Source organism: Nesoenas mayeri (assembly GCF_963082525.1).
Source record: "Nesoenas mayeri genome assembly, contig: SCAFFOLD_43, whole genome shotgun sequence".
NCBI lineage: Eukaryota > Metazoa > Chordata > Aves > Columbiformes > Columbidae > Nesoenas > Nesoenas mayeri.
Genome location: NW_027659994.1, coordinates 724,312 through 740,506, shown reverse-complemented (window position 1 = coordinate 740,506; position 16,195 = coordinate 724,312). Strand labels below are relative to the sequence as shown.

General features: G+C 58.4%; 3 protein-coding genes and 1 pseudogene across 4 annotated transcripts; 1 reads left to right on the top strand and 3 right to left on the bottom strand.

Moving 5' to 3' along the window:
- Window positions 1-5,732: 5,732 nt before the first annotated feature.
- Window positions 5,733-7,718, bottom strand: LOC308052463 (zinc finger HIT domain-containing protein 2-like; the record flags this gene model as incomplete). The annotated part of the gene is made up of 2 exons (XM_080364541.1): window positions 7,342-7,718; window positions 5,733-7,268 (listed from the first exon to the last, which is right to left on the bottom strand). The coding sequence occupies exon 2, from the start codon at window positions 6,840-6,842 to the stop codon at window positions 5,733-5,735; it is 1,110 nt and encodes a 369-aa protein (XP_080220667.1). The 5' UTR covers window positions 6,843-7,268; window positions 7,342-7,718.
- Window positions 7,719-7,974: 256 nt separating this feature from the next.
- LOC308052461 (TAF6-like RNA polymerase II p300/CBP-associated factor-associated factor 65 kDa subunit 6L) lies at window positions 7,975-11,038 on the top strand. Its single transcript, XM_080364540.1, has 6 exons — window positions 7,975-8,124; window positions 8,218-8,326; window positions 8,965-9,059; window positions 9,203-9,483; window positions 9,558-9,690; window positions 10,120-11,038. The coding sequence occupies exons 1-6, from the start codon at window positions 7,978-7,980 to the stop codon at window positions 10,597-10,599; spliced, it is 1,245 nt and encodes a 414-aa protein (XP_080220666.1). The 5' UTR covers window positions 7,975-7,977; the 3' UTR covers window positions 10,600-11,038.
- Window positions 11,039-11,293: 255 nt separating this feature from the next.
- LOC308052466 (transmembrane protein 223-like) lies at window positions 11,294-12,019 on the bottom strand. Its single transcript, XM_080364543.1, has 2 exons — window positions 11,745-12,019; window positions 11,294-11,665 (listed from the first exon to the last, which is right to left on the bottom strand). The coding sequence occupies exons 1-2, from the start codon at window positions 12,004-12,006 to the stop codon at window positions 11,364-11,366; spliced, it is 564 nt and encodes a 187-aa protein (XP_080220669.1). The 5' UTR covers window positions 12,007-12,019; the 3' UTR covers window positions 11,294-11,363.
- A 149-nt stretch (window positions 12,020-12,168) lies between these two features.
- Window positions 12,169-14,811, bottom strand: LOC308052460 (nuclear RNA export factor 1-like; annotated as a pseudogene). The gene is made up of 7 exons: window positions 14,767-14,811; window positions 13,448-13,503; window positions 13,251-13,357; window positions 13,032-13,167; window positions 12,574-12,620; window positions 12,442-12,484; window positions 12,169-12,261 (listed from the first exon to the last, which is right to left on the bottom strand). The product of its transcript is annotated as a nuclear RNA export factor 1-like (transcript).
- Between the last annotated feature and the right edge of the window lie 1,384 nt (window positions 14,812-16,195).

The following is a 16,195-nucleotide window of genomic DNA, read 5'->3' as shown; positions in this document are numbered from 1 at the left end:
CTGCAGTGGGGTTCTGGCCCTTGGGCCCCTGGCAGGCTTGGAACAAATGCCCTGGGCCCGCCCTGTGGCCAGGCAGGAAGGCAGATGTCACCCTCTGCAGCCACTGTGCTGCAGAAGAGCCTGGTGGGCAGCCCCTGGTTCCCCGGGGAGGTGGGCACCCTCCCAGCAGCACTCTCTGTGCACAGCACCAGGTGGGACTGTCCACTCCAGAGCGGACACCCTGTCCCCCAGGGTGAGGAACAGTCCTTGTGAAGCCCACTCTTTGCACACGCCAGACCTGAAAGATATTCTGGAGCAGCTCGCTGACTCTGGAGGCTGAAGAGCCGAGCACCAAAGCCTGCAGCATGTTGTCCATGGCTTCCATGGTCTGCAAGAAGACAACGAGTTTTGGCCGTGTTTCCTGCCATCTGTTTCACACACGGGGGACTGATATGAACTCTCAGTGCCAAGAGGCAACTCCTGTGCTGATTTGCTGTGCCTGGGAGAGACTCAGGGGCAAATAATCCGCTACAGGCAGAGCAGCAATTGGCACTGGATGTGGCCAGGTCAACTGTCAGCAGATGAAGGCATGAGGGTGTGAAAGCAGAGCTGAGACCAACCCTGCCTTGTCTTTCTGGTTATGTATCAGCATGGGGTGAACAGGGAGCAGCCAGAGGGACTGTTGGGTCCTGTAGTTCACCAAGCACTTACTTTTAAGAAGAGGTAACGGCCCATATCCTGCATTTTCTCTTCTGAAGGAAGCAAGAAGACACTAGAGAAGCAAGCTTGGAGGAGGCTTGTCTCCTTGCCCTCCAGCGCCCTCTCCACTGCGCTGCAAAGAGAGAGGAGCCAGTCACACTTTGGTATTTGGAGCAGTGCCTCGAGATCTTGTGCAGGGGTCCCCAGGAGGGATGGGCAGGTACCTCAATTCGGCAATGGCAAGCATGGCGTTCCACCGCACCGCCGTGCGCAGTCTGTTTCTGGGCTCCTCTTCCAGCAGCACCTGCAGAGCACAACTGGGATGAGACCTGGCAGCTGCCAGCACCCAGTGCCACCAGCCCCTGGCCCTGCCCAACGCTGTCCTCACAGGGTGCCACGGGCATTGCCCGCTTCCCCAGAGACGCCACGTATCCCCTCACTTTGATATTCTCTGCCAGACCGTATCTCTGGCAGAAGAGATCTAGGCCCTGTGGAGGGCCGTGGCGCTTGCTGTTGTAGCACAGGTCACAAATGTTCTGAAGAAATGGAATCTTCTGGCTCTCCTCCTGGCAGCCAGGGGACAGAGAGACAAATAGGGAGTGTGAGATGGGGACACACGGCCAGCGGCACTTCAGCATGGGGGTGCAGTGCCAGTTAGCGCCCTGGGAGAAGCAGCTCTGCCCAGCCAGCACCCTCCAGCAGCCCCGCAACAGAGCCCCTGTCAGCACACACTGGCTCAGCCGCCTTCCAAATGACCATGGTTACCTTTTCTGGGCTGCTGACAAAGGACACGATGGAGTCCACGTGTCTCCTTTCGAATTGGTAGACAGGTAACCAGCCAGCATCTAATAAAGGAGGAGAGCAGGGAGGGCTGCAGAGAGGGTTTGCAGGCAGGACAGAGCAGAGGAAGGAGCTCTGCCCCATGTCCATCCCAGTGCCCGCTGCCCTGGCACGGTCTTCCCACGCGTGTCAGAGCTGGAGGGAGCCCGGCAGACGGGCTGAGATGCTGGAGCCAGGCAGGATGGGGAAAGCCCCCAGTGCAGCGGGTGAGGAACTCGCTTCAGACGGGCAGGAAAGGTCCCCATTCCACAGCACGGCTGCCTCCTGCCCGCCCAGCTGCCTCTCGCTGCCAGTGCCCTGGAGCAGGAGCTGGGTCCCCTCTGCCCGCAGAAGCTGTGCTGGTGCCAGCTCCCAGCTCAGAGCAGCCCTGCACTTCAGGCAGCGTAATCACCACCCATGGGAACCCCCTGCCAGCATGAGGGGAAAGGTGATCCCGGTGTGGAGCAGAGAGCGATAGCTGGGCCCCACCCTGGCCAGACAATCAGGGCCCCTCACTCACCGATCTGCAGTGGCTGGACCACATCAACCTGGTTGGGGTCCAGTGGAGATCTGACCTCCTGGGGAGCCCCAACCTCCTCCTGCCAGGCCACCCTGGGGCGGCTGGGGGGTCTCTTCTGTCAGGCCAGCCTAGGTCGGATAGGGGGTCTCTCCGCCATTTTGCAGACAAAGGCTAGGACTAAGGATGGGGAAGGCGGATGCTTTGGCAAAATGCCTTAGTGCTGCAGCTCTGCCAGAGGCAACGATGAAAGGTGAGGGCTGCGCTCGTGTGCTCCTCGTTGGGAAAAGACGTGAGCTGTGCTCAGGAGCTCCTTGCTCCAAGTCTGCCAGGGGCAGCAGACAGTCTGCCGGGGGCAGCTTGAACTAGGTTGTGGTTGGACTCGATGATCTTAAGCGTCTCTTCCAACCAAAAAGATTCTCCGATTCTCTGAAAGACGTGGGCTACGCTCGGGGGCTCTCGCCAGCTCCGTGCTCACACCCTGTCTCGTCACCGTCCTGTCGGACAGTGTGGGCTGGGCCTGCAGCTGCGCTGAGCACGTGCAGGGCAGGGGTGTCACCAAGTGAGGTCACAAAGGGCCCCACTGTGACCCTGCGCCTGGGCAAGGAGGGTCAGGATGTCCCCTTGGGAGGCACAGGCCAGCTCAGCCCTGGGCACCTGTCTCTTTCAAATTTCAATCCCAGTTTCTAAAAGTTCCAGCACCCATTGCTCTGAGCATAGTCTTTAACAGTCTGCTGCACCGCTCCATTTTCCCAGCAGCTGGTGCATGGTGGGGATGTCACAAACCTACTCAGTGCCACGCCCCTTGCTCCAGGAGCATCCATCTATGAGGATGTTGTGGAAAGGAGTCCCGTTGTCTGGCTCATTTCTCTCTGGGCTGCCATGTGTGGCAGATGCACTCGATCCCCCAGTCACCCCCAGCCAAACCCACAGCAGTTTGGTCCAGGCTCCAGAGGAGGGCAGGGCCTGAGCCGTAACCAGGCCAAGAACTCCTTCCAGGAGACCAATAGGGAAGCAGAAGAGCAACTGAATGCCGTTAACTTGTGAGTGCACAAGTCTCAGACACACTTTTCCTACTGTATGCAATTTGACTACAAGTCAATCACTTCATTCTATAAATATGACAGCGTGGATGAGCCCACTGTGAGTTCTCCCTGCTAAATAAGTGAGCTGTATGGCAATGGTTTTACTACTCACAGGTCAGTGGATGAGATCAATTTAAGTTTAATATTAATCATTTATCTTAAGTAGAGGCACACTAAATATAATCAATTCTTTATATAAGGTTGTATGATTTTTCATATACTCTTTGCTTCATGTTACTTGGTAAACTGTATCTGCTAAAATTTTAAGCTGTCAAGTTCTGCTCATATCTACCAAAAGCAACTACAAACTACACTGAACACTTAGAAGATAAGGCCTATATTGCACATTGCTGAGAAGAAAGGAATTTGCGTTCAGGCAAAACAGTACCTGCAAGGTTATGGACAATAAACAATTTCTACAGCTGAACACAACAAAGTCCACGTGGAATCAGAGAAGTTTGCCACTGGAGCTTTAAACATGGACTCCAGAGCAAATGGTTATCAGGAAGGGAATGCCTGAAAGTTTGCTGTTGCAAACAGATACAGGCCTTCCCTGAAAGTTTGTCTTCAAAGCTTGAAAATACAGAGTCTGGAGTGAACAGTTATCAAGGAGAGAAGAATCCTGACAGTGTGAACCGTGACGGATATGGCCTCACCTGAGAGTTTGTCCTCGGAGCTCCAGGACACAGACTCCAGAGCAAACAGTTATCAGGGAGGCAAGAATCCTGACAGTTTGCTTCGTGAACTGGTACAGGCACCTGGAGAGAAGGCCAGCAGCATTCAGCTTGCCATATTTCCCCCATGCAGTAAATAATAGAGTGAACCTGCCACTGAATTCTTGAAGTTGCACTTGTCTTTAAGAAATCTAAACGCTGTTTTGCAGTGAGCAGAACCCTAAATTACTCCCCATGGTGTCCCATGTCACCACAGCACTTGCTTTTCAAGGCCCAGGACAGTGTCGCGGGCAGTGCTGTGGGGCACAGTGCATGTTTCCAGTCATCTGCTGATGGCTTCCACAGAGCTCTTGCCGTGGCGGGTTTGTGGCACTGTGATATATTCAATTTGCCAGGCCTCTCCGTATTTACACTTCAGTCATCGCCCTCCATACCACACAAGCTTTGTGATAGAGGGAACTAACTAACACTTTAAGGGTGCCTAGTTTAGAGCTTTATGTAACCAATTATGCTAAGTAAAAACAGAACCTCATCAAATGTCAAGATAATAAGTTTTACAGCACCTAGATGTAAACTTGAGGCACCAACTGTAAACTTGAGAAGACGAGATAACGAAGATTTACAGCAAAAGGGGGGAACCAGTCTGGTTTCAATCAACTTGGCAGCTTGGTTTCCAGTCAATTCAACATAATGAGCCAAAGGGAAAGAGTTCACTGTGACGAAGCTGAAGGAGCCTTCATACACAGACCCTCAAAGACCTTCCTCAAGACCACCACATGGCACTGCACAGATGTAACAGGGAGGGGTCAAGGAGGAGACTATGGAAACAACTACCTGGGACTCATTTTAATAAGAAGCAGGGAAAAGTTATGAATATGTATAGGCATTCCTGGGGTTATTATGAATATGTAATACCTTACTGTATTTAAACACACCTCATATTGTTAGAAGTTGCCCCATAATCCCTGAACTTCTGGGACCCTCCCAAACTCCAAGGTCCCTTTCCCAGACTCCTGGGTCCCCTTTTTCTCGAACTCCTGGGTTCCTTTCCTGAATTCCTGGGTCCCTCCCAAACTCCTAGGTCCCTTTCCCAAACTCCTGGGTCCCCTTTTTCTCGAACTCCTGGGATCTCCTCGAACCCCTGGACAACCCCCGTGTCCCACCCCAATGTCACTGGTACACCCCAAATAATCAAATAAATTATTGGCGCCTCCCCCAATCTCGGGGTCACTGTCGCTTTAAGAGCCAGGAGGGGGCGGAGCCTCGTGGAGGGGGCAGAGCCTCACACGGAACAGCTCAAACAATTAATGCAAGGGGGCGGAGCCGCAGGGAAGGGGGCGGAGCCGCGGGGAGGCAGAGCCACACGTGGAAGCACTCAGCCAATCAGCAGCAGGGGCAGACCCACACACAGAACGGCTCAGACAATCAGCAGGAAGGGGCGGAGCCGCGGGGAGAAGGCAGAGCCACACGCAAAACTGCTCAGCCAATCAGCAGGAGGGGGCGAAGCCGCAGGGAGGCAGAGCCACACACGCAGAGCCACTCACCCCATCAGTGGCCAGTGAGCGTGGCATCTTGGACCATGCCCCAGACGCCTGGGTCCCCTCTGGGGGTCAATAGGTTAATTAGCCCCCTCACCAATTAGCAGCTCCCACTCTATAGTAATTACATTTATTCGTTATTACGTTAATTAAATGTTGGCCCTTAACAAGCCACCCCCAGTTTGGCGGAGTCCTTAATGACTAGACTCCCCTACTCATAACTCAGCCCTTAATAAGCAGCTTTTCTCTGGATGTTTGTTAGCCAGATTCCTTAATGAGCTTCTTCTCTGGATATTGATCTTCTGGATGTTCATTAGCGGGTTCCTGAACGAGCTGCTTCTCTGGATGTTAATTAGTTTGGTTCCTTAATGGCAGCTTCTCTGGATGTTCATTAAATGGTTTCCTTGACGACCTCATTAACTCAATCAAGCTCCTCAATTAGTCGCCTCCCCCTCCCTTCATTAGCACTAAAGATCTCCCCCTGCCCCATCCCCTCATTAGCACTAATTAGCTCATTAACAACCTCCCTCGTCTCCCTCGCCAGCTCCACCATCGTCCCCATTGGTGCCTCCTGGCTCCAGCTCATTAGGAAGCGGCACTTCCTCTGCGCGTTAACGAACGTTTGGCGCTCGTTAGCATCCAAATTAAGTCGTCCCCGGCTTAACAACTGCTCCAGGTGTGCCAGAGCCACGATTACGTAATTGTTGTTGTAATTAGCGGCATTATTTTGGGTGTAATTATCGCTATTGTCCCCAGGCCCCTCCAGCAGCTCCGCCACAGCCAGGACGGTCCCAGCATCTCCCAGTGGACCCGTTGGGTACCCGGCGCCCTTCGCATCATCCCGGGCGGCTCGAAGGGCCTCGGCAGTGGATCTGAACGCCCGGCGCATCCTGAGTGCGGCTGCCACATCGATGGCGGCGCCCGGCAGCTCCGGCATCAGCGACTCATCCCCTCCGTGGAGGCTCAAGGCGAAGACGTAGCCAAAGAGGACGTTGGGCAGCTGGAAACGCAGCAATGGGGATGGCGGAGGTGCCGGGAAGGAGCTCAGTGTGGGGATGGATGAGGGGATGGCGGGTGGTGGAGCAATTTGCGGCTCATCCTCATCTTCATCCTCATCTTTATGTTCATATTTATCCTCGTTTTTACCTTTACTTCGGCGCCACCACCACGGTCTCCACGCCGGAATCAATTTTGCCGCCTCCCCCGTGTGGATCAACCGCTGGAAAGCAGCTCGTTCCGCCGCGCTAAGCGATCCCCACAGCCCGCGGCCTGCGCACCCCGCTGAAGCCTCGGCCTCGCGTAGCTGGCGCGGCCGCCTCAAGGCGGCCCCCAGGCCGGGGAGAGCCGGCGGGGGACCCCGGTCGGAACGGAGGGTTTGCAGCACCTGCTCGCGGTAAAAAGCTTCGGAGCAGCCACCATGGGCGCGGTAGCAGCGGAGGGAGCAGAGGCGGCAGTTGCAGCGCGGGCAGGTGTACGGGGCGGCGGCGGCTCCGCAGAGGCCGCATGGGGGATCCGGACCCGGCGCCTCCATCTTCCCGGCTTTCCGCTGCTTCGGGTGTTTCCGCGGCGGCTTCGGCGCCGTTCGGAAGCGCTCGGGTGTCCCCGCCTGGGCTTCGGCGCCGTTCGGAAGCGCTCGGGTGTCCCCGCCTGGGCTTCGGCGCCGTTCGGAAGCGCTCGGGTGTCCCCGCCCGCGCTTCGGCGCCGTTCGGAAGCGCTCGGGTGTCCCCGCCCGCGCTTCGGCGTCGTTCGGAAGTGCTCGGGTGTCCCCGCCCGCGCTTCGGCGTCGTTCGGAAGTGCTCGGCTCTCCACTCGTCCTCTTCGGCTCGCCCCGGCAACGCTCGGTTGTTGCCGCCTCCGCTCGTAACTTCTTCGGCTATTTCCGTCCCCGCTTCGTCTCTCTTCGCCCTGCGCCTTCGGGTCCTTCCGTCCCCGCTTCGGTTCTTTCCGGCCTCACCGCCTTCGGTTCTTTCCGGCCTCACCGCCTTCGGTTCTTTCCGGCCTCACCGCCTTCGGTTCTCTCCGCCTTGCGCCTTCGGTTCTCTCCGCCTTGCGCCTTCGGTTCTTTCCGTCCCCCTTCGTCTCTCTGCGCCCTGCGCCTTCGGCTCCTTCCGTCCTCGCTTAGTTGTCCCCAAGTCCATGGCCAATTCCCTGGCGGAGGGATCTATAGTGTGTCTATGGGGCAGCCTGGGGGGTTTGGGGTGCTAACGTGATGCAGGCGAGCTCTCAGCTGTTTCCTGCAGGGATGGGGATGTTTTTTGTCCTCATGCAGGGGCTCGGCCGAGCGCTGGATCTCAAAAGCTGGGGTGCGGGAACCCCAAGGCTCAGTCAGCCTGTGCTTAGACTCGCAAATCAAAAATGTAATTAAAATCTGAGTGTTGCCACAACAATGTCTTCCTTTCCGTTTTCCTTTCCGTCTTCCTTTCTCGGTTTCGATAGGGTGCTGTACTGACACCCGAGGTGGGCGGGGCCAGGAGGAGTGGGCGGGGCCTGTGGCAGCCACGGCGGAGCGGGAGGAGCGGTGAGGTGGGCGTGGCGGGGGTGTGGGCGTGGCCGGGGGCGGGGCGGGCGAGGCCTCTGGTAGCCATGGCGGAGCGGCGAGGTGGGCGTGGCGGGGAGGGAGAGGGTGGGCGTGGCCGGGGGCGGAGCGGGCGGGGCCTCTGGTAGCCATGGCGGAGCGGAAGGAGCGGCGCTCCGTGCAGCTGCCGCGGGAATCCGTGCGGCTGGTGGCGGAAAGCACCGGGCTGGAGCTCAGCGACGAAGTGGCGGCGTTGTTGGCCGAGGACGTTTGCTACTGGCTGCGGGAGGCCACGCAGGTGCGGCCGGCGGGGCGGGGCGGGGCGGGGCGGGCTCGGGCCCGCTCACAGCGCCGCTGACGGAGCCGGTTCTGTGTGTCCGTCGCCCCCCAGAACAGTTCCCAGTTCCTGAAACACACGCGGCGGCGGAGACTCACGGTGGAGGATTTTAACCAGGCGCTGCGCTGGAGCAACGTGGAGGTGAGCGGCCCGGATTGGCAGGGTTGGGGACATGGGGACATTGGTGGGGACACCGGTGGGGACATGGGGACACTGGTGGGGACATGGGGACACCGGTAGGGTTGGGAATGTGGGGACACTGGTGGGGACATGGGGACACCAGTGGGGCTGGGGACATGGGGACACTGGTGGGGACATGGGGACACTGGTGAGGATGGGGACATGGGTGTCATCCTAGGGAGTGGTCGGTGGCTTTGAGGGGGTGTCCCCCATCGTCCTCCCATCATCCCCCACTGTCCCTATTGCCCCATTGTTCCCCATCGTCCTCATATCATCCCCATATCGTTCCCCCTTGTCCCCATATTTTAGTGACATTTTGACCCAGAGGTGATTTTAGTGACATTTTAACATTGAAGGTGATTTTAGTGGCATTTTGACCCTGAGGTGATTCTGGCACCATTTTGATCCCATTTTCTGCCATTTTGAGCCAACTTGGCACCCCCATTTTGAGCACATTTGTCGCCACCATTTTGAGCTCATTTCCTGCCATTTTGAGCCCATTTTCCACCATTTTGGCCCTGAGGTGATTTTGGCGCCGTTTTGCCCATTTGACCAACGCAACCCCTGACATTATCTCTGATTTTATGCCCCATTTTGGGGTGACACCCCCAATCCCTGCAGTCCCCAGTGCCGTGTCCACGCTGAGCGACAACCTCCTCAAGTACTACGACCACGTCACCTGCGCCATGCTGGGCGACAACGCGCAGCTCATGAAGGTGGGTGCAATATGGACACCCCCAAACCCCCCACAATTCCCAGCGCCTCCACTGGGTGTCCCCATCCCCAGGTGGCCCTGCAGGACCTGCAGAGCAATGCCAAGATCGCTGCCTTCCTGCCGTATTTTGTCTATGTGGTCAAGCAGGGCGAGCGCAGGTCAAGTGATGAGGTCCCCCCGAACTCCTGGGTCCCCCACTCACAGGTCAAATCCATCAGCCATGACCTCCCTCAGCTTCACCACGTCCTCCATGTGGCCCACAGCCTCCTCCACAACCCCTTCCTGTTCCTGGGCCCCTACGTGCGCAGCCTGAGCTCCAGTGTCCTTTACTGCGTGCTGGAGCCACTGGCTGCCTCCATCAACCTGCTCAACGACCACTGGCCACTGCGTAACTATGCCGCCATGCTGCTCGGCCGTATCTTCTGGTGCGCATCCCTCCTTTTTTTGGCGAAACCCACCCAAACCCGCAGGATTTCGGCGTTTTTTCCACCCCACGCAGGACACACGGCGAGGCGGTGAGCGGCCTGTGCCAGCACATCCTGCTGGCGCTGCAGAAGGCGCTGGCTGACCCCGTGCGCCCACTCTGCTCGCACTGCGGCGCCGGTGCCGGGCTGCACATGCTGGGCTGGAAGGTGAGCGCCAAACACCCAACGTGTCCCCACGGGGGTTATTATCTCACCGAGGGTTAGTTCACCGAGGGTTAGCTCTTTAAGGGTTAGTTCGTTCATTGAGGGTTAGCTCTTTAAGGGTTAGGTCCTCCCGCGTCCTCATTACCGGCCCAACTGCGGGCGGAAGTGGTCCGTTGCGCCTTCCTTCCCTCAGTACTTCCGCCAGCAGTTCACTCACATCCGGCTCCCAGCGGAAGTGAGACCCGACACAACTGTTCCGCCCGGAGTTCCCCCACCTCCCCCGGCGCTGTTTTTTGGGTCCTGTTGATACAGGGAACTAATTAGCTAACCCTTAAAGAGCTAACCCTTAAAGAGAACACTTAAAGACCTAACCCTTAAAGACCTAACAGCAATCCCCACAATTTGTCCATCTGTCTGTCCATCTCTCCGCAGGCAGTTGGGCGCGTGCCCTACCCGCACTTCCCTGCCTACTGGGCCAACCTGCAGGCCATGCTGGACGGCTGCTCAGTGTCCAATGCGCAGGTCAAGGCTGACGGGCACAAGATGCACCATCCTGGTGAGCGCCGCCACGCCGGGGGGACCCCAGTTTGGCTGTTTGGGGATCCCCAATTGGGCTGTTGGGGGGAAACCCCCTTTGGCTGCGTGCCCCCCAGTCCCACCACCATTCGCCTTGTAGGTGGCGGTAGAGTGGCTGCTGAAGATGAAGGCGCAACTCGGCGTCCACCACGATGGCACCAACACCGACGCACAGCCCGAGGGTCCCGCACTGTCCCTGCACCGCATGTATGCCGAGCTCGACTTCTTTGGCAAGAGCTTGGCCACGCGCTCCGGCACCGGCACCCCTGCCGCACCACCCCCCAATTGCACCCGCTGCACCGCCCACCAGGGCCGCGCGCAAGATGCCGCAGCTGATGGTCAGTTCCACAGGGAGCCCGCACAATGATGACACTGTGACCGCACACCTACTGCACAGACCCCACCGGGAACATGCTGGACGTGTTCCCCAGGTACCGGTTGCCGTGCTTCAGCTTCGTGATGGTGGGGCGGCAGGCCGGGTGGCGCTGCCAGGGCTGGCGCTTCCAGACCAGCTTCCTGCAGCACCACAGGCTGGGCTGTGGCTGCCGCTACACGCAGAAGCTGCTGGTGATCAGGCACGCGGCGGTGGCCAAGGGCCGAGTACTTGCTGCTGCTGCCGCTCTGATCGCCAGCATCACCAGATCATCAGCATCCCTCGCTGAGATCCCACTGACCGCTGTAGCGGATCCACTGGTCAATAAATCCAGTCTGCCAATGGCACCGTGGGTTCATCACCGCGTCCGTCCCATGACGTCAAGATGTGGTTGCCCCAATAAATCTCGCTGTTTCCTATCTCTGTGTCTAAGGTTTTTTGGGGTGCTGAGACTTGTTGGTCAAGATTGAGCAGAGGACCCGGATGCCTGCATCCCTGCACCTTCATCAGGTGGGGCTACTAATGAGGCTGGGGAAGGGGCCACAGGACCCCCAAACCCATCAGCACCATCTGCAGCTCCATGGTGGCCCCAACAAGGTGCAATTGCAGTGGGCCTCCCCATGTTCTCCCCACGGGACAGACGGACGCGTGAGCGGCTCAGGGTTTATTTGGGGGTGATAAGGGGTGAACAACGAGCAATCCCGGTCCCTCCTGCAATTAAACCGCCCTAGAGGTTGCGATAAGCGCCCACGGTGATGTCGAAGAGCCGGGGGTGGCAGAGCTGCCCCCCGCGCTTGTCCAGCAGGAAGAAGAACGGGCGCCCCCGCACCTTGATGGGGACGGCGGCCGCGGCCTCGGAGCGGTGAGCGTGGCAGGAGACGTGGCGGAGCGGGACGGTGAACGTGGCGCCGCGGCCCAGCCCCAGCGGCCCGTGGGTGCTGATGGTCACGGCCGCGCCGCCGCGGAGCAGCGTCACCCGGCGAACGGAGCGCAGCGGGAACAAACACCCGGCCGCCACGACCACGGACCCTGCGGGGGGAACGGGAACGGGGGAGAATAGAGCGAGGGGTCAGCGCGGCGCGGCCCCCGCTCCCCACAGCGCCGGTACCGAGGGTGAGGCAGGAAGCGCTGAACCCCAAGCGCCATTTGTGATCGCGGGGCCGCAGCGGGTCGGCGGGCCCGGGACCGGCGGCGGGGCGGAGCGCCGTGAAGGCGAAATGAGCCAGGTAGGTCCAGAACAGCCCCTGCCCGGCGCAGAACAGCCCGGCCAGGCGGAAGAAGCGGTCGCGGTCGTGGCGAAACAGAACGACGTCCCGCGGAACCGCCGCGTCCAGCGCTGCCGCCGCCGCACGGACCCGCGGCGCCGCCATGGCCGCCGTCTCTTCCGGGACAACCGCCGTACTTCCGGCCGCCATCTTTATGTCGGGCGTGAAGCCAAGCTGCCCTTACCCCCCCCCTTCAAGGCGCAGCGCACCCCAAACTGAAACGCACCCCAAGCTGAAACGCATCACTTTATTGATATCTCGATTTATTTACAAAACGCTGGGGAATAAAACGCCGGGGGAAGGAGAAGGAGCAGGCGCCGCTGACTTGAGAAACGCCACCTCTGGGATCTTGCCTTCCATCTGCAAGAGAAGTGGGGGGGCGGCTCAGCCCAGTGTCCCCATGTCCCCACCCATGTCCCCAACCCCCCTGGTGCCCCCATGTCCCCACCAGTGTCCCCATGTCCCCACCAGTGTCCCCATGTCCCCACCCCCACTGGTGTCCCCATGTCCCCCAAAATGATGGGACCCCCCCCAACCCACCTTGAGCTGTGTGAAGACCTGCCCGTCGTTGTCCAGCAGGCACCTGGGAGGGTAAGAAGGTGAGTTTGGGGGGTCCCAATTTGGGAAAAGGGGGGATGGATTTGGGGGTCCCCCTGTTCCCCCAGGACTGACTTCTGGGACCACTCGAGGTTCATGCCGGACTGCATGGAGAAGGCGGCCTGCCATTAACATATCCCCCCATTAACATATCCCCTCATTAACATGTCCCCCATTAACGTGCCCTCCCATTAACAAGTCCCCCATTAACGATTACCCCATTAATGACCCCCTACATTAACCTGCCCCCCATTAACGTGCCCCCCCATTAACGTGCCCCCTTCATTAACATGTCACCCCATTAACGAGTCCCCCATTAATGAGCCCCCTGCATTAACATAGCCCCCCAATGAGTCCCCCGCATTAACGAGCCCACCCATTAACAAGCCCCATCATTAGCATACCCCCCATCAACATAGCCCCCTCCATTAACATACCCCCCATCAACATAGCCCCCTCCATTAACATACCTCCTTATTAACGTGCCCCCACTAAATGTGCTCCCCCATTAACATGCCACCCCATTAGCCTGCCCCTCCATTAATACACCCTCCTTCATTAATGTGCCCCCCAATTAATGTGTCCCCCCCAGTTTTGGGTTGACACTCACTGGGATCCATCAGCTTCTTCACGTTCCTGCGGTCCTTGAAATACTCTTTCAGGCTGTTCCTGGAGGGGGGGGCACACGCTGTCAGGGCTGTGTTGGGGGGGGGGTCCCGTTTCCCACCCCCTCCACAGCCTCCCCAGTGCACCTGGAGGGGGCCTGAGGGTGAAGGGGATGCTGAGGGAGCAGCAGGCACCATCGTGATACGTGTCCAGCAGCCCCTGCCGGCCGCTGGAGTCGTAAATGGAGTAACACCTGGGGGGGGGGGACACAGAAAAGGGGGAGGGGATGAAGTTGAGGGGGGAGGGGTGAAAAGAGTGGGGGTGAGACCCCCCTGGCACTCACCGCTGTAAGAACCGCAGCACCAAAACCTTCAGGTCGTCTGAGCCAAAGTAGCTGCCCTAAAAAATAAATAAAATGGTGGGGGGGAGAGTTCCTCAGCAGACTCCCTGTTCCTCGAAAGCCTCATCAGTGGGTCAGAAAGACCTGACATGCTGAGCAGGGCGGTGTCAAGGGAGCCATGTTGGCAGCTGGGCTGGGGCATTGGGTGAGGCGGTGGCTGGGCCTTGGCTGGGGGTCAGGCAGTGCGTGAGAGCTCCAAATGCCCTCCCTGCCATGCTGGGGCCTGATGGAGCTTTCCAGGCATGGAGGCTCTCCCTCTGGTGGCCCATGGTGGCCCTTGGTGGCCTCATTGTCCCCTGTGGTTCCTCCAGTTTTGTTGGTTTGATGCACTCGACCCAAATTTGGTTTGGCAGAATTTGGCGGGGGGGAAAGACCCCAAGATCCAGGGGGGAAGGGGGAAAATTCCCCTCCCACCCAAATGTGGGGATCCCCAAGTGGCCGGTGGGTTGTAGGATAAGGGAGGGACACCCCAAAACCTGGGGGGGGCTGGACCCTGTGTCCTCCCTTGACCGGGAGCTTGAGGGGGTCCCCAATATATGGGGGGAAGTGTAAATACTGGAGGGGCCCCCCGAAGTCTGAGGGAGGTATCCCCAAAACTTGAGGGGTTCCCCAGATCCCAAGAGAAGATCCCAAAGCCCTGGGGGGGTCCCCTCAAACCCTGCGGGGGTCCCCAAATTTGGGGGAGAGGGTTGCAGAGCCCAGGAGGGGTCCCCAAAACTCCAGATTCCAGGGGGGGATCCTGAAGCCCTGGGGGCATCCCTAAATACGGGGTGGTTCCCAAATTGAACAGGGGTCTGCAGACTCTGGGGGGATCCCCAAAACTTGGGGAGAGTTCCCCCGATCTCAGGGTGGTCCCCAAGCCCTGGGGGGGGCAAAGGGGGGTGTCCTTGTCCCTTTGCCCCCTCTCCATGTTTGGGGGTGTTTTTTTTTTTGGGGGGGAGGGCAAAGGAACAAGGGACGGGGCCCCCTCATGCCTCAGTTTCCCTGGGTGGGCAGGGCTGGTCCATTTACATCTATAGTACAAGGAAAATGTGTCTCTTTTTGGGGGGAATGTGGGAGATTTTGGCAACAAAAGTGTCAGCTGGGGGGGGTCCCCTCAGTTTTGGGGGGTTCAGCCCCACCCCCCCTTCCTCGCCCCGGCTCGGTGCTGCCAAGGACACAGGGGCCCTCCCGATGGCTTTTGGTGGGGTCCCCCCTCAAAATGAGGCCATATCCCCCCCCACCCCCACATGTCCAGGGTGGGGGGCACGAGGAACCCCCACCCCTGCCAAGTCCAGTGCTTTTGATGGGGGCACGAGGATCCTCATGCTGACATGGGGTGGGGGTTCACAAGGGGCCCATGTCCAGCTTGGGGGGCACGGAGGAGCCCTTGTGCGAGGCTGCGTCCTCGTGCAAGGCCGGGTCTTTGCCTCAGGCTGGATCCTCGTGCAAGGCCAGGTCCACGTGCAAGTCTGGGTCCTCGTGCAAGTCCAGGTCTTTGCTTTACTCCAGCTCCTCGTGCAAGGCCGGGTCCTCGAGCAAGGCCGCCATCCCCTGCAGGCCCGGACCCCCTTCTGAGGCCGCTCCCCTCCCAGGGCGGGTCCTTCGTGCAAACCCTCCTGCGAGCGGGGTCACAGGCTGGTCACCAGCTGCATCTGCCTGTCGGGCTCGGCCCCCCTGGCCCCTCGGGCCCCTTTGCACCCTGCAGCTGTTGTTGAAGTTGCTGTTGAGGGGAGGCGGCTCTGGGGGGTCACGAGGCTGCTCGGGGGAGACTCTGTGAGGAGGGGGGGGTCAGTGGGGGAAATGGGGGGGGGGGGAACGAAGTGGGGGGGAGCAAGGGGACCTGAGGGACGGAAGGGGGAACACAAGATAGGGGACAAACACGGCGACTGGGTGGCTAAAGAGGGGGGCACAAGGGAGGGAATGAAGTGAGGGGAGCAAGGAGACCCCGGGGGCACAAGAGGGGGGAGCACAAGAGTCGGGGGTGTAATAGACTTAAGGATATATTTGTTAATCAAACTGGTCTAAACGGATATGTTATCAGTGACTGTGAAACCTGAGCATATAACATGATATTAGTACATGCTGCCATTAAACAATGCAACCTGTATGTAGTCTTTGTAAAAAACTTGTTCCACAGATATGTGTAAAAGCCTAATTTAGTGTATCCTGCAGAACATTCAGTAAGAGACTGACAGAGATAAGGGCCCAGTTGCATCCGTGTGTGAATGAGATAATGGGGGTCTTCAGCACAAAGCGGGAGGAAAACCAGCTCAAGCCATTGGAGCCTTGGCCAAATCCAGCGTGCTAGGCCAAAGATGAGAAGTGCACGACAAGATAGACTGCAGCCTTCATCCAAAAGACCCCTGCCCGTGACCACCCGGAGACACTGTGCAGGTGCAACAGGAAAGAGCCAAAGGTGACGACTATAGATATAATTCCTTGGAACTCATTTTAATAAGAATGGCCTTTTTGAGGAAGAAGTTATGAATATGTATAGGCATTCCTGGAATAACCATGAGTATGTAATCCTTTACCACATTTAACCAAGCTTGCTGCTACTGGAAAGGCGTGCTGTGGTGGAGCGCAGACTCCCCGGCTGCCCAGCGCTGTGTTGCCCGCTTGCCTCTTGCTGCAATAACTTCTAAGCAATTTATTCTGACGAGTGCGTGCTATTTATCGTGATCGTCTATAACAGGGGGCACAAGGAGA

Coding starts and splice junctions, on each gene's coding strand:
- LOC308052466 (XM_080364543.1), bottom strand. CDS start 12,006: ATGGCGGCGCCGCGGGTCCGTGCGGCGGCGGCAGCGCTGGACGCGGCG. Junction 11,666..11,744: donor CGCTTCCTGCCTCACCCTCG/GTACCGGCGCTG, acceptor TTCCCCCCGCAG/GGTCCGTGGTCGTGGCGGCC.
- LOC308052461 (XM_080364540.1), top strand. CDS start 7,978: ATGGCGGAGCGGAAGGAGCGGCGCTCCGTGCAGCTGCCGCGGGAATCC. Junction 8,327..8,964: donor GAGCGGCCCGGATTGGCAGG/GTTGGGGACATG, acceptor CAATCCCTGCAG/TCCCCAGTGCCGTGTCCACG. Junction 9,484..9,557: donor CTGCTCGGCCGTATCTTCTG/GTGCGCATCCCT, acceptor CACCCCACGCAG/GACACACGGCGAGGCGGTGA.